Source organism: Lindgomyces ingoldianus (genome assembly GCF_010093535.1).
Source record: "Lindgomyces ingoldianus strain ATCC 200398 unplaced genomic scaffold BDR25scaffold_6, whole genome shotgun sequence".
NCBI classification, from domain to species: domain Eukaryota; kingdom Fungi; phylum Ascomycota; class Dothideomycetes; order Pleosporales; family Lindgomycetaceae; genus Lindgomyces; species Lindgomyces ingoldianus.
In genome coordinates, this window is record NW_022985167.1 from 1336285 (window position 1) to 1351537 (window position 15253).

The 15253-nt window shown below is 46.8% G+C and overlaps 6 protein-coding genes across 6 annotated transcripts; 4 read left to right on the plus strand and 2 right to left on the minus strand.

Annotated features, from left to right (window-relative positions):
• Positions 1-817: 817 nt before the first annotated feature.
• BDR25DRAFT_351311 (uncharacterized protein) lies at positions 818-1475 on the minus strand (the record flags this gene model as incomplete). Its single annotated transcript, XM_033694830.1, has 4 exons — positions 818-928; positions 963-988; positions 1020-1286; positions 1322-1475. The coding sequence occupies 4 exons, from the start codon at positions 1473-1475 to the stop codon at positions 818-820; spliced, it is 558 nt and encodes a 185-aa protein (XP_033551646.1).
• BDR25DRAFT_301441 (calcium ATPase) lies at positions 1326-5025 on the plus strand. Its single transcript, XM_033689573.1, has 5 exons — positions 1326-1674; positions 1730-1887; positions 1955-2557; positions 2606-4641; positions 4699-5025. The coding sequence occupies exons 1-5, from the start codon at positions 1557-1559 to the stop codon at positions 4808-4810; spliced, it is 3027 nt and encodes a 1008-aa protein (XP_033551647.1). The 5' UTR covers positions 1326-1556; the 3' UTR covers positions 4811-5025.
• Positions 5026-6605: 1580 nt separating this feature from the next.
• Positions 6606-7602, minus strand: BDR25DRAFT_351313 (uncharacterized protein; the record flags this gene model as incomplete). The annotated part of the gene is made up of 6 exons (XM_033694831.1): positions 6606-7075; positions 7172-7298; positions 7329-7343; positions 7373-7437; positions 7489-7537; positions 7579-7602. 6 exons carry the CDS (start codon positions 7600-7602, stop codon positions 6606-6608), a joined length of 750 nt encoding a protein of 249 aa, XP_033551648.1.
• Positions 7603-8508: 906 nt separating this feature from the next.
• On the plus strand, positions 8509-9221 carry BDR25DRAFT_112237 (uncharacterized protein). Its single transcript, XM_033683595.1, has 3 exons — positions 8509-8922; positions 8972-9124; positions 9175-9221. Exons 1-3 carry the CDS (start codon positions 8582-8584, stop codon positions 9179-9181), a joined length of 501 nt encoding a protein of 166 aa, XP_033551649.1. The 5' UTR covers positions 8509-8581; the 3' UTR covers positions 9182-9221.
• A 772-nt stretch (positions 9222-9993) lies between these two features.
• BDR25DRAFT_301442 (uncharacterized protein) lies at positions 9994-11218 on the plus strand. The gene has a single exon (XM_033689574.1). It carries the CDS (start codon positions 10007-10009, stop codon positions 11138-11140), a length of 1134 nt encoding a protein of 377 aa, XP_033551650.1. The 5' UTR covers positions 9994-10006; the 3' UTR covers positions 11141-11218.
• Positions 11219-13241: 2023 nt separating this feature from the next.
• BDR25DRAFT_384201 (uncharacterized protein) lies at positions 13242-14155 on the plus strand (the record flags this gene model as incomplete). Its single annotated transcript, XM_033697857.1, has 3 exons — positions 13242-13306; positions 13372-13730; positions 13815-14155. The coding sequence occupies 3 exons, from the start codon at positions 13242-13244 to the stop codon at positions 14153-14155; spliced, it is 765 nt and encodes a 254-aa protein (XP_033551651.1).
• Positions 14156-15253: the final 1098 nt, after the last annotated feature.

The window sequence follows — 15253 nt, forward strand, 5'->3', positions numbered from 1 at the left end:
AACTTACATCCTAACTCAGTGCGAGCCGCTCCGTATAGTGCTTGGGAATTGCTAGGCCGTTGGTTGCTGCAGGAGATAATTTCTAGGCGAATGTTGATAAGGTAGGTGAGACGATGTCAGAGCGTTGTAGAAGTGACTTGAATAATTTTCCTCGTGATGCTCTCAAGTCTGGAGGCGAGTATGATGTGCACTTCGTGTTACATGTCAAGGACGATAGCATACCCATCTGGGCTTCGGAAGAGATATATAACAAGACTATCGAGGACAATCTTCCCAAGGAATTCTGGGGCATGGCAACTCTTTGGTCAGAGCAGCAGATGAAGTCGTACTATCCAGAACCATTCCCCAATAACGTCTACAACCATGCCAAAGCCCCTGTCCATTCCTTGTACCGAATTGCTCACTTCTCTCTTCAATGGTTTGCACAACGTTGGTCCGAATACGACTTCTACTGGAACTGGGAGATGGATCTTCGATTCAGTGGGCACTCACGCCCGTCGAATTTGCTTATTCGACGACAACCATGGGCCTTCCTTGAGCCCAAGATAGTTCGACTTGGTTTAATATTGGATGCGCTCTACGAAGGGGGCGGTTCAAAGAGAATCAGCTTTCGACACGTTAACACTTTTTAATCGAAAAACGCCGCTCCACGCGGAATAGAAATTAACCTCCCCTTAGCGTTCTCTTCAGTAGTAATCCATAGTAACAGGTCTAATAGTTTTAAGTCCAATAAATTAAATGTACTCTAGCCAAGTTCCGTGACATGAAATAACATGCTGTACAGCAAAAGAAGTCGGCTCTTTTCTAAACTGTGCTCCTAGTAAAGCTGCTTCAACGATAGGCCTGGCATAAGAAGACCCTTTTTCCATGGCGGGCGGTATTGCCATCTCAAATGTATTGTGAAGCCAGTGCGTGCAGAGCGTGGAATCTTTGAACAGAGCGAGATGATAAGATTACCGGACCGGGATTTGGAGGCTCTTTTGGGAGGCTAAGTGTGTGGTTGGCGGGATGTGGGGGACATTGTGTCTTCGACTCTTCCGAACGGCGCTGCCGAGTATCTGTTTCTGTGCGCCACAAAGTGCTGAAGACGTCCGACGCAAGTGAATATACACGGGATAGGAGAGGAAAACGACAAAAGAAACACAGGTAAATGTCATCGGAGGAGTTCACCACGTGCAGCACCTGGCCCAGCCGCTGGAGCCCTCCATGAATCTTTAAATTGCCTAATACGGCTAGCTTCAAAGCGGCCGCTAGTGTATTAGTGGCTCCGGCTTCAAGAAGGACACCTGGAGGTCTTCTTCAAAGTGACTAGCAAACCCACAAATGCCTTGTTCCAGCCGTCGCTGTCGTATATAACCGTCCAGGCCCCCGCCTCGCGAGACACTGCGAGCAATTAATAATCCATCGTCTTGTCCTGCGCTGCCCCTAATATTCGTGCAGCCAACTGCGCCCGCCCTTGCGCTCTCGGTAATCATTGCGAAGGTTCCGATTCCTCAAGACCCTCCCAACCTCTTTTGCGCCGCGACACCTTTTCGCTGCGCAGTGCACTCGACGAGATGGAGAACGCATATACGAAGACCCCCAGTGAGGCGTTAAGGCATTTTCAGGTTACGGAGGCGAAGGGCTTGTCGGAGCAGCAGGTGAGGAGCTTGAGGGAAAAGTATGGGAAGAATGGTACGGGAAGACTCGAGGACTGTATAAAGCCCCCTTTGCTGACATTGGTGAATAGCGCTGCCCGAGGACCCTCCAACGCCCATTTGGGAGCTCATACTCGAGCAATTCAAGGACCAGCTAGTGATAATACTGCTAGGATCAGCGGCTGTGTCACTTCTGCTGGCGCTTTTTGAAGGGGGCGACGATTGGACGGCGTTCGTGGATCCGGCAGTCGTAAGCCGTTGCCTTGTGAATAGAAGCACTATTGGATAAGCGCTAACCGAGGACCTCCTCGTCTTAGATTCTCACCATCCTCATATTAAATTCCATCGTGGGTGTATCCCAAGAAACTAGCGCCGAGAAAGCCATCGCAGCCCTCCAAGAGTACTCGGCCAACGAAGCCAAGGTCGTCCGTAGCGGTGCCATTAAGCGTATAAAGGCCGACGATCTGGTACCCGGCGATATCATCTCCGTGGCGATTGGTGACAGGATACCGGCAGATTGCAGGATACTCTCGATTCAAAGCAACAGCTTTGCCGTGGACCAGTCCATTCTCACTGGCGAGAGCGAGAGTGTTTCAAAGGAGACTAAGGCGGTCAAAGATGCGAATGCCGTCAAGCAGGATCAGGTCAATATGCTGTTCTCCGGAACGACGGTGGTTACCGGACATGCAACGGCGCTGGTTGTCCTGACTGGGGCGAGTACGGCCATTGGAGATATTCACGAGAGCATCACTGCGCAGATCTCGCAGCCAACCCCGTTGAAAGAGAAGCTTAATGATTTTGGGGATATGCTTGCAAAAGTTATCACTGCCATCTGCGTTTTGGTCTGGCTTATTAATATCCGGAACTTCAATGATCCAGCTCATGGAAGCTTCACCAAGGGGGCAATTTACTACTTGAAGGTCAGCATCCTCTTGTGTTTTGCGAGCTTGTAATGCTAACTGTACTAGATTGCTGTTTCCCTTGGTGTAGCCGCTATTCCGGAAGGCCTGGCCGTCGTCATTACAACTTGTCTGGCTTTAGGTACTCGTAAGATGGCTGCCAGGAATGCAGTTGTGCGAAGTCTCCCATCTGTAGAAACTCTCGGGAGTTGCAGCGTGATTTGCTCCGACAAGACAGGCACATTGACGACTAACCAGATGAGCGTCAACAAGATCGTTTTCATCAGCGAAGACGGCAAAGGCCTCGAGGAAATTGACGTAGAAGGAACCAGTTTCGCTCCTGAGGGAGATATCTCATTCAAGGGGAAGCGACTGGAGCACCTCGCAGCGTCTTCATCAACAGTTATGCAAATGTGCGAAGTCACTGCGCTTTGCAACGATGCAAAATTATCCCTGGATGCGAAGAACGGAACATACAGCATCATTGGTGAACCTACGGAAGGTGCTCTCCGCGTCTTGGTTGAGAAGGTTGGCACTCCTCATGCTCATATTAACGCCTCCCGCGCGAACGTTTCTCCTCACGACCGGTTGCACTTTGCTAGCAAGTACTACGAGGACCAAGCAACTCGACTAGCAACCTATGAATTCTCTCGAGACAGAAAGAGCATGTCAGTTTTGGTCGAAGGTCCCAACACCCAGAAACTCCTTGTCAAGGGCGCCCCGGAGTCCATCCTCGACCGATGCACTCACGTAATCGTTGGATCGAACGGAAAGAAGGTTCCTCTGAACAAGCAGCTAACTGGCCTTATCTCCAAGGAAATCATCGACTACGGCAATCGAGGTCTCCGCGTCATTGCGTTGGCTTCGGTCGAAGATGCTGGATCTAATCCTCTCCTGAAGAAAGCGAAGACCACCAAGGACTACGCGAAGCTTGAACAAAACCTCACCCTTATCGGTCTCTGTGGCATGCTAGATCCTCCTCGTCCTGAAGTCCGACACGCTATCAGCCAGTGTCGATCCGCCGGAATCCGCGTGGTTGTCATCACAGGAGACAATCAAAACACCGCAGAAACAATCTGCCGACAAATTGGAGTGTTTGGGGAGCATGAAGATCTGACTGGGAAGAGCTATACTGGACGCCAATTCGACAGCTTAAGTGAATCGGAGAAATTGGAAGCCGCTAAGCGAGCCTCCCTTTTTTCTCGAACGGAACCAGCACACAAGTCCAAGCTTGTGGATCTCCTCCAACAGGCTGGCGAAGTTGTTGCCATGACTGGTGACGGAGTTAATGATGCCCCTGCCTTGAAAAAAGCAGATATTGGTGTCGCAATGGGTTCTGGAACCGACGTCGCAAAACTCGCTGCTGACATGGTCCTTGTTGACGACAATTTTGCAACGATCGAGGGCGCTGTTGAGGAGGGCCGTTCCATATACAACAATACCCAACAGTTCATCCGATATTTGATCTCGTCCAACATCGGCGAGGTCGTCTCGATCTTCCTTACCGCGGCCATGGGCATGCCTGAAGCCCTCATCCCTGTCCAACTTCTCTGGGTCAACCTCGTCACTGATGGTCTCCCTGCAACCGCGCTCTCCTTCAATCCTCCTGACCACGACGTCATGAAACGCCAGCCCCGAAAGCGCGACGAAGCTCTCGTAGATGGTTGGCTCTTCTTCCGCTACATGGTCATCGGCACCTATGTCGGAGCCGCAACCGTTTTCGGTTACGCCTGGTGGTTCATGTTCAACTCGGCCGGACCCCAAATCTCATTCTACCAACTCCGCCACTTCCACCGCTGCTCCTCGCAGTTCCCCGAAATCGGCTGCGAAATGTTCGCAAACGACGCCGCCAAGTCCGCCTCTACAGTTTCGCTCTCCATTCTTGTGGTCATTGAAATGCTAAATGCCATGAACGCTCTGTCGTCTTCCGAATCGCTGCTTACGCTTCCTCTGTGGGAGAATATGATGTTGGTTTATGCGATTTGTCTGAGCATGGCGCTGCATTTCGCGTTACTCTATGTTCCGTTTTTGCAGGGTTTGTTTAGCGTTATTCCGCTGGATGTCAGTGAGTGGAAGGCGGTTCTCGGGATTAGTTTACCGATTATGTGAGTCCCCATTCCAACTTTCAGAACAATACACCAGGTTACTAACAATGAGTTCAGCCTTATCGACGAAGTCCTCAAGTTTCTAGAGCGAAAGTTCTACATGCGAACGACGAATGATAAGCTGGAACTCGCGCAAAACGGGAAGACTGTGAGGCCAAAGAAAGAGTAGACTATTTATCCTCCTTTTCTCTCCCTACTATTACTTGAGAGTTATTGGAATTGGTGAAGAGTTCCGAGAAGTTTTCCTGTACGATTAGATAGATAGAGTATAGATTCGAGGCGAAAGCAATGTCTAGTCTTCCATTTGCATTCACGGGTGCGGCTGCTTGAATATAAGGACAAGGAGCTCTGGGCTGCTGGCTTGAGAGTAAGTGTAGAAGGTTGGGGACCGGGAAGTGGGTTGGTTGGGGGGTGGGGATGGGGATAGGGACGGCGGAGGAGGGGAGCATAGGTGGCTGCTTTGCTACGTTTGCTTTTTGGGGGCGTTGGGAAGGGTGTAAATATACTTTATTGTATTTTGGATTTATATTGTTGAAGTGCTGTGACAGTATTCTAGCATCCGGTTGTAGAGACCCAAAGTAAGTGAATTACATGAAATCAAGCTACAGTCCTTCCGCATTGCCGACATCCTACAGCATAGTTGCACCTAACGTGAAGTAGTAGCAGTACAAATTTGATCAGTCAGCCCTCTGGATAGAATCAAGGAGAATATCAACAGGTGAAAGACGTGGGGTTGTGCTTCTGGTGCGACAAATTCCTGTCCAAGCCTATCCTTGAAATGTTCCACATGAGGTGAGAACATGCAGTTCATGTATTAAGTTTGAGAAGCAATGATATTACGACTTATTGGTGTGGGAGAACAGAGAGCTTAACTCCTGAGCTATAGCTATTGTAACATACTAGACCGCAGTAATTGCCCTCTCCCTTACCATCCCTCAAACACTTAGGCCCTAAAAGAGGCAATCAATTCATCCCCTTTGTCTTTTTCAACAAATACTTCCACTCTACCAAAGCGCAGCAAATGCGCTCCCCTCCTCCCATTATCACAACTCCAGGACCTTATTTCTGAAGGCGTAAACAATTCATGTAACCAGGTCAAGCCACTACAGCGTTTCCAACAGGAAGTAGTACAATTAATACTTTTGCTCTACCTATAATTACATAAGGCAAACAAACGTAACTACATTTTTAACTATTACAATTTAATTAATAAGGCTTAAAAGTAAGTAGTATATAATTAAGGTAGACTTTTTTAAGGTTACAGTCTCTACCGCGTGTAAGGGCTAAGGGAGCGTGTTTGTGCTACTATTTACGTGTTAGTATAGCCTTAGAGCTTGCCCTGTACTACAACAACCCTTTAGACAACCTTATTATAGCAAAAAATAACAGTCCCTTGTATAGGGAACCTCTAGATTAGTGGCTTTAAGTTAGTTAGCGCAACTATCCTGTACTTCTTAAGATAGCACTTAATTTCCTATGTATACTCTCTACAGGCTGCGACTGCAAGAGAGCCTTTAATAAAAGAGAAAAAACAGTTACTTATAACTATAATTATTTCTTAGGCTTTATAATTAAAGCTTTATAACTCTAGAAAAACTAGCTACATTATAAAGTTATTTTTAGTAAATTAAATAACCTTATGTGCTATATTAAAAGTATAGAGGACCCTACTACTTTAAAAGCTTTAATAGTTATGTTATAACTTTTAGTAAAAAGTTAAAAAGTATAAGCAGCTTTTAATTAAACTATAACTTAATTATATTAACCCTTGCTATTAGGTAAAGCAAACAAAAGTATATAATAAGTAAGACGTAACTTGTCTAGAAAGCCTAAGTCGAATCGTACTACTTCCTGATGGAAACGCTGAGCCACTATGTACTAGTGCCCGTACCTCTCTGTGTATCATGGCTGTCCCTAGAGGCTCTAGATTAATACAACACTTTTTCACTGCACCGCCACCGGGCTTACAATTCATGAACTTTACCTTCTTCGGTGAACACTTGCAGACTCTGATGCTCTTTGACAGGTGTCGGTATTACTTTTTCCACTTCCACTGCCTCACGGTTGTAGTATGCGATGGCCTCACAACCAATGACACCATAGACTAATTTTTCCCTCAAAAGTTGACAATAGTATCGTTTCCGCACTCTTCTCGCTCCGTGGGAATTTGTGAGGCGGGGTTGTTCAACCCCAAGTCCAGGTCCGTTCAATTCTTCATTAGGTTTCCGTTTACTCCGCAAAGAGGTAATCATATTACCGTAGGGCCTCCTCCTCAGTTTCGGGGACCCGTTTTGATGCGCCCTAGTGAATCTCTGACCTACTAGCGGCTGTTTCTGCTCTCTAGCTGTTCTCTTCACATCTCGCCTAGTATCACAACCTTGATTGTTAACGCGGGTAGCTTTAGCTTCAGCTCCTGTTCCCGCAGCTTGTCTTTCTATTTGAGATTTATATCACAACTCTCTTGTTCTCTCTCCCTCTGCTCTCCCTTGCTAGCCATTTGTAGTTGCAGTTTTACCTTTTTCCTACTCACCTAACCCAAGACTCCTGACAAGTTTATCTGCTATCTTATCTACCATTGCGGAGGGAGCAACAGAGCTTACCGTGAGATCATTTTGCATTCCGTTAACGGAAGCTGCTCCCTTTGCTTCCGGCTTCTCCTACTCCTGTTTCTTAACCTATTCTTCTACAATCCTCTTCTCCCTCTCAGAAATCATGAGAATGGAGCCTTGACTGCATGAAGACCCTCAGAACGTGTTTTCGTACGCCAGCGAGCCTTCTCCTTAAGAGCTTGATCCTCTTAATCGAGATCTCGGTCGAGCTTTTCGTTAATGTCCTTCTTTACAGGACGTAAAATGACTGGGACGCTGCAGTCGTACAGAATACACGCAAGGTCATCCTAGTTGCGGTTAGCTTAGACGCGTACGTGTGGATTGCAACACTGAAACTTGATTGTTCTGACATTTGTAGCTCTGGTTGTTAGGATGAAGTATGGTAGAGTTAGAGGTGTGGATTATGCGTTGGAAGGTGTGTGTTTATGAACAGAGTCGGTCGTTCTATTTCATTTTGAAACCAGTGATACACGTGATAAAGCCCAGTCCAAAGCTATTCTAAATAAAAGAAAAGAAAAAAGGACAGCCACGAACAGCCTCCAGTGAAGGCAGTGATTTACATAATAGCTGGAATACCTCGTGTGCACGGGCTCCATGCATTCTCTACCTCAGAAAGTCTTCCAAATTCTCAGCAGAGTCCTCCATTTCCACGCGTTTCTGCGCCTCTTTTTTTCCCACGACGCCTTCACTCTCTCATTTTACTAGCAGCATCAACGCTTGCTATTTTTGAACAAATAATCAACAAATGTAAAACAATGACTTTGCTGCTTGTTGGTAGAACCGAAGAAATCCTGCAGACGTATCAGCAAGTCAGTTTGCTTCCAGAACCCGGTAGCCGAGACTCGAAATACTGTCAATCCAAATTATCTTAGAACGCAGAGAATTTGAACATAATTCTAGTGAGGCTCAGAGACCGAGGACATATGGGGTGACATTCACCTTACCCAAACAGAAGCTGAACCCTAGCCACAGCGCCACTAGAAATTGAAGCCACATCACCCCCGTATCTCTCCATCCATCAGATCATTATCGCTAATGGAGACTTGTAAGGTATTAGTCGATGGAATGCCTTCGTGCGGCTTTCTTAGTAAAGGGCGAAGCAAAGCTAATACAAGTAATGTACAAAGGACTCCGGATCCTTACCTCTCTTCCTCTCGCAAGCTAGCTTCTTGATTGTCTGACGCGGGTTCACGTCACTTATTCAACCTTGTCCAATATCAGAATCGCTCTAGATGTTAGGATTCGAAATTCCTTCCGCTGCTATAGGCTTCGCTGCTGGCTTCAAGGTCGTCCGAGACCTGCGTGAGATCTACTATGCTATCAAAGCTGCGATGGAGCGCTTCCGCAATGCCGCCGAGATCTACACCGGCCTTGAAGCCAGCCTCTTGACTTGTCAAGAACATGTTGGTCACATTCTTGCCGCCTTTGCAGCGATAGAGCCAAGCGAAAGCGAGAGGAAGAAAGTTACGAAGATGCTCAATGATATCCATTCTAAGGCCGAAAAGTTCCAGGTGTGGATCGAGAGGAATAAAATCAAGGAACAAGATCCCCACATATTCAAAAAGAAATTCCGTGCGGCGTTTGGAAAGAAGCTGAGGGAGATCGAAGAGGCTATCGATAAATTATATACCAAGATGAAATGGATGGATGACCGGGTAGCTATCTTATACCGGTGAGCTCTCCTCTAGTGGGGGAGCGAAATGGTCACTAATATTGTGAAGGCGACTAACCCTGGATATAACATCAAACGTCAATGAAAGAGTGAAGAGGTTGGAGGATATGATGGTGCGAATCGAAGCGAACGTAGAACAGCTGGTGGTATTGGGAGGCGGAGAGATTGCCCTTCCACCGTATCCCAGTGCAAGGGTCGATGACGAGACTATGGTCAGCAATAGACAGAGGGAGTTGCATGCATTATACTAACCTTGTGAAGTTTCTGAACCACATACGTAGAAGCTGTGATAGTCTCATTTCGTTTGCAGGCGCTAGAGGGTCCAAAAAAGTGCCTCCTCTTCCTCCATATCCGAAGGATGAAGCAGACTATGATCCTATGGTAAGTATCCACCTTAAATCCTGTATATTACACTAACCTTTTTATGAGGTTACCTCCCCTCGTGCTGTCTGTGACGTCAGTTTTGACGAAGCCCACTCGGCAAAGCTCCGTGATGATAGACGTCGAATGATTGAAGAACCTTGCGCAAAACCCAAACCGGAAACAGGTAAGGGTGGGTGGATCCCTCCTGACCTACTGACAACAGGAGGAGCAGCCACTGTTGTACTAGGGCTGGCATGGACTGCGGCTCAATACTTGTTATGACGGATCTTAGCTGAGTGAGATGTCTGCTTGCCGGTCATGAATTATTTGAATGGTCGCAGGAAAAGGCTGGGAAGAATTAGTGCTCACAATGCCGGAGGTTTTTTTGGCGGGTTATTTGTATGTCGTTTGGATTGTGTGTTTCTACCGGGATAAGATCTTAAAGGGGCCTTAGGCTCGACAGCATTAGGTGAGGCGTAGGGCGAAGCCGATACCGAACCGCTGAAATTCCCTAACTCGATATTCAATGCCTGATTTGATTCAACTCTGCAGTCGAGTTTCTGGATGGATTTATGCGCTTGACGAATTCAAAGTGAAGCTCGGATGGTCTAAGCGTAACTCACAAGCCGAGGTACATATGTCTTGGCATAAACATCACCCTTGAAGCTCACCACCCCATTCTAGTCTTTCCAATTCCCATATCTTAACCCTTCCCATCGACATGTCTTCCTCGCCACCATATACCTACCCTTTCGCCACCTCCCCTGACATCATCCGTTCGCATCAGAAAGACGCCTACTTCTCCGGCCATCTCCTAGAACAACTCTCTACACTCCTTCGCAAAGTCTACGGCGCGCGCTTTGCCCACACATACACATCCGAAACACGCGTTTTTGGCGAACTGCTGTACCTCGGTCTCACAACCCTAATCGGAAACCGGACGCTCGGCGAGGAATACTGCGATATAATACAAGTAGAAGGGGAAAATGGAAGACTACCTGCCTTGGGAAGAAGAGCAGGGTATATTTTGAGCTCAATCCTAGGACCATATCTGCTAGGGCGTGTGCTCCCGGTATTTAGGAGGAGGATTAGGGCCAAGCTTGAAGCGAATTTGCGACGATATGCAAAGCATCGGGCGCCGGCTCATCAGTCTGGTAATGGTGGGAGTAAACCGCCTTCACTGCCCCTAGGAGTACGCATTCAGAAGTACATTTTGCAAAATCTGGATACCCTAACATCGCCTTCGCCTCTTTACGCGCTGTCCCTAGCAACGTTTTATTTCGCCGGATCGTATTATCACCTTTCGAAACGGATATGGAGTCTGAGATACATCTTTACGCGGCACGTCCCCGAGAGCGACCAAAGAGTAGGGTATGAAGTACTAGGCGTATTGCTAGTTTTGCAAATGGCCGTCCAGGGATATCTCCACATCCAAAACACCGTGACTAGGGATACCGTTACTACAGCCACTCTTGGATCCGGAACCGGCGCTACGGCCATGGTTGGTGGTGGCGTCGAGGTCTCGCTAGATCCCAATGCATACAGCGCCAACAACGCGCTTCTTTTCGAGGCTGCAACCCCTTCATCTTCCCATTCGGAACTGCAGAAATGGACACATACACCAGCCGCAGATAAGCCAAGGTACGAATTGAGCGACGAAGGAACTATGGCGTGGATTGGGGGTGGGAATAGAAAGTGCACACTATGTCTGGAGGAGATGAAGGATCCGAGTGTCACGACGTGTGGACATGTGTTCTGCTGGGTTTGCATATCTGATTGGGCGAGGGAAAAGCCCGAATGTCCATTGTGTAGGCAGAGTTGCCTTGCACAGCATGTGCTCCCATTGAGGGGCTAATTTATGCACCTTATTCTCGATCTTTTGTCTTTTGATCCTTCCTGGGCAAGAGGAGATGGGGATGCCTTCTATTCTGTTAGTCCACCCAAAGCCGTCTCCATGTCCTATCAACACACTGCCTAATCTATGTTGACACTGTCTAGATTGTAAGTGAAAGAAATTTAGGATGCCCTAGAAATTCTAAAATAAGAATTGTAAGAGTGTCCTCTTAACTTGCACCGTAAATCCAACAGGAGGTTTGAGAAGCCTAAACTATTTTACTTTTGCACCCTGTTAGACGTGACCACACTTTATTAATATCTAGTATTTTAGCACAGAAGCGCTTATTCAGCACAAAAACACCAGAACTACGTTGCACACTTGTCGACCCAGATATGCGCAGAAATATCCGAACCACATTTTGCACCTCCTAACTCAGATATGCGGTTTCTGGTGTTTCCCGAGAATTGCAGTTCGCACTTGACTCTGGTATGCTCTACAGTTTCCCCAGAAGTTCGTCCTGCTTCCAAAATGTTTATGACAATCCTGGTTGTAATTATTTTGGTGGATGGGTTTGAGTAATTTGTTGATAAATGCTCCTCTCTACTAGCTAATCTTAATACATCTGTTCTGCATACTTCAATTATGGTATGCCTTCATCGACGTCATCGTCTTCTCTCTCTGACTCCCAGCGTCAATGAACGACATTTTGGGTTTTTCGAGTATTTGCTTTGTCTGTTGGTCCAATGCTCTTCTCGTCTTACGACTGAGCTAGGTGAATGTTTTGATGCCAGACTCCTCAACCATGGCCTCGGCCAAAAACGCCAATGTCTCTACAGTGGAGATATTGTCACTGTTCTCTATAATCAAGTTTTTCACCAGGTCGTTTGAGGGCTCAACTTTTGGCTCTTCTTCTTCCTGGGCACTCGCTTCAGTGTATTCTATAGGCGGTTTAATAGCCGTCGTATTTGCTAAAGCCTAGGATGGCAGCATGGTTCCTTAACTAGCCTTCTCTCTATCTATCACCTGGATGCAACTGAAAGGGATCATGTATATGAGGTGGGCTACAGGTACGATTGGAGCAAAGTCGCTAAATATGCCAAGAGGGAGCTGCAGGTTAGTCTTGATTGCGTTTACTCGTATTACTCGTTTCGCTCAACCGACGACTGAATGCAGCAGGACGAAGCTCTTGAGAACAGCTTAACATATTTCCGGTCATTAATCTAGTTCAAGTTACCGGATGAGAAGATTGAAGTGTCCCCTCAGAGATCCATACTCCATGCGGTTTGTTCGAATAATGTGGGCATTTAGGGGAGGATTACAATTGGTAATTGTAGGCAGAGAATCTGAGAAAGCGTAAAACTGTTTTCTAAGGCCTGTAGAATTAGAAAGGGTGCAGCCGAATCGCGAGCAAGAAGACATTGACATAGAAAGAGGTGAAAGAGGCAGAGGATATCGTCATCCACTATGATGAAATTTCTTGAGACGGATCAATTGAAGTTTTAGTTTCTACATGCTCTTCCTTTCCATGGGTCAGGAACTTGCTCAGCGGCGCGCACGTGCCAGTCCATAAGACTAACCAATATCCATCTCCAACTTCATAGTTCGTCAATTCATCAACACGCACCTCACGGCCGCGATAAAATCTTAACGATCACGAGCAGCGCCATTCATCGTATTCTCAATACTTTTATATCCTTCTACTCTCCCCCGCGATCCGTGCTCCATCCCTTCGCTAGTAATCCGGTACCCATATCTGTCCACTAATCCCGCTATATTACCCACCCTTGTTATTTCCTTGTTTCGGTAATCAAATATATAGTACTCGCGTGGCTGGCAACCTTTTCGATACAACTTTGCCGCGCAATCGGTTACAATTTGAACAGATTTGTAACATTGTAGATGTATCGCAGCAGACCACATACTTTATTGCCGGGGATTCCATTATTAGAGTTCTGTAAAGTGACGCGCATGCAACATGGAGGTGCTTCTATTTCCCGGGAACACACTAGAGCTATTTGAAGATCCTGTGGGGGTTCACGGTTTCCGTCTATGTTATAGAACGTCTTTATCTCCTTTCTAATACTTCGAGCGATTGTTTAACCCCAGTCTCAGTTCCATAATGTCCATCCTTCTTCCCCTTTACATCTACCCCTGGGCCGGGGCATGGGATCCACTCTACTCGGCGTATTTACTCCCTCCCCCCTTCCCACTCCTATCCTGCAAACTCCCACTAAAGACTTCATTTACAGAGCTAGAACCCACCCCAATCTCAACATCACCGCTATTATCAACCCCTGCTCGGGTCCTTGCGCAAATGGCATCGCTGAACAGCCCTACATCACCGAAATACCGAAGCTCAAGCAGTACCCTAATATCCGGACTCTGGGATATGTAGCCACGAATTACACTAACAAACCGATTGATGCTGTCGTGCAAGAGATATATACGTATGCGAACTGGACGAAAACTATGAATAATCCGAGTCTAGCCATGGATGGGATTTTCTTTGATGAGGTGCCGGGCACGTATGACTGGCACTATAGGGACTATCTGAATCTAGCAAAGGACGCGGTTAAAGCTAGTAGTGGTTTGGGCCAAAAATTTATCGGTAGGCGCCGCCCCTCCCCTTTCCAGATATCCCAATGGAATGGGCGAAGTTTGATGAAAGACATTGGTTGCTCATCACATGTAGTCCATAACCCTGGCACCATCCCCAACATTAATTGGAACTACCTCGAAATCGCCGACGTCACCGTTGTCTACGAGGAAACGTATATGAATTTCCTCGACGCGCCGAATTTCAATGCCTTGAAAGCTCTCTCCAACAACACACACTTTCCGAAGTCAAAAATGGCGGTCATGTTGCACACTGTGCCGAATATTCCAGATGATCTGCTAGATTGGACAGCAAAGCAGCTGAAGGATATGGTGGGTTGGAGCTTTATGACTAGCGTCCAGACCAAAGGGGAATGGTGGCATAGCTTCTCACCTCTATTTGCGCCGTTCTTCAACGCTGTGGATAGAAACAAGTGAGGACTAGCTTATTAGTAAGCACTTATGGCATTTATCCTTCTGTACCGTTGACCATTGTCTTCCTCATGAGAATCAAGAAACTGGATAGGAGAACGTATCATACTAACCCCACCCACTAATTCTAGTGGAGCTTTAGACGTACTCATATTTCCTGGACAGCATATTGTAAAATGTGATAGTGTACTGTCATACCTTCAGTAAATCTCTACAGTTATTTTGTCTACATACTTATTTGCAAAGATGTCAGTACTGCTCTTATCTCTTAACACACTCATTCCTCCTTATGCCTTACATTTAACTATATCATCTTGCATGTAGGAATCTCCCTGGTTTATTTGCCTAGCCTAGGGACCTCTAATGCGGTCTATTAAATTTGAATTAGAGGAGCATGGACTCATCCATACGAGTCCAAGACATTTTAGCACTCTTTTTGTAGCTCCAAAATCAGCCCACATTTGGTGTTGAAGGCCCTCTGGTGCGTATATGAATCCTACCTTCAACAATACTCTATCCGTCCTCTATCCTCGCAATCAGGCCTGTTCCCAGACATTAGCCTCTGCGCAGATCCTACAATATCGAAAACCCCAGAAACTAATCCTTCAGCAGATTCTCTACTAACATCCCGAACTAGGAATTAACCCGTCCACAGAACTCTATGCCCTGGAAATTTCCTGACCTACCCAAAAATCGGTCATACAACACCAGAACCACCCGAATCCAACCCTGACAGGAACGTCCGCCCCCGAGTTCTAGTGTTTTCTAGCAGGCCGAATCGTCCACCTCCGGAACTTTCTATGATTTCTAGCACTAAGCCTTTTCCTAAGATCGAGCTTCCTAGAAGTTATTCCTTCCTAGGTCAGCGAGGCTACTGTCACAACAAACCGTTCTCTCTGCTAAAGGCCGTGCTATTTGAACCGTTCCAAGTAATTGACCCTGAAGGGCTTTACTTATGCCCGCTGACTGTTCCTTTAGGGTTTCCCTAAAACCACCTGTCGAACTTCTTCTCCTATTCACCGCCAGAACTCCTCCCGTAACCCCAGTTACGACATTAACCTAGTTCCACCTAATTTCAACAATGGTACAAAACAATCCTGGGGA

Excerpts from the sequence above, each read along its gene's own strand:
- BDR25DRAFT_301441 (XM_033689573.1), top strand. The coding sequence starts at position 1,557 with ATGGAGAACGCATATACGAAGACCCCCAGTGAGGCGTTAAGGCATTTT. Across the intron at positions 2,558-2,605 it reads GGGCAATTTACTACTTGAAG|ATTGCTGTTTCCCTTGGTGT; the intron begins GTCAGCATCCTC and ends TAACTGTACTAG. Across the intron at positions 4,642-4,698 it reads GGGATTAGTTTACCGATTAT|CCTTATCGACGAAGTCCTCA; the intron begins GTGAGTCCCCAT and ends CAATGAGTTCAG.
- BDR25DRAFT_112237 (XM_033683595.1), top strand. The coding sequence starts at position 8,582 with ATGGAGCGCTTCCGCAATGCCGCCGAGATCTACACCGGCCTTGAAGCC. Across the intron at positions 8,923-8,971 it reads CGGGTAGCTATCTTATACCG|GCGACTAACCCTGGATATAA; the intron begins GTGAGCTCTCCT and ends AATATTGTGAAG.
- BDR25DRAFT_301442 (XM_033689574.1), top strand. The coding sequence starts at position 10,007 with ATGTCTTCCTCGCCACCATATACCTACCCTTTCGCCACCTCCCCTGAC.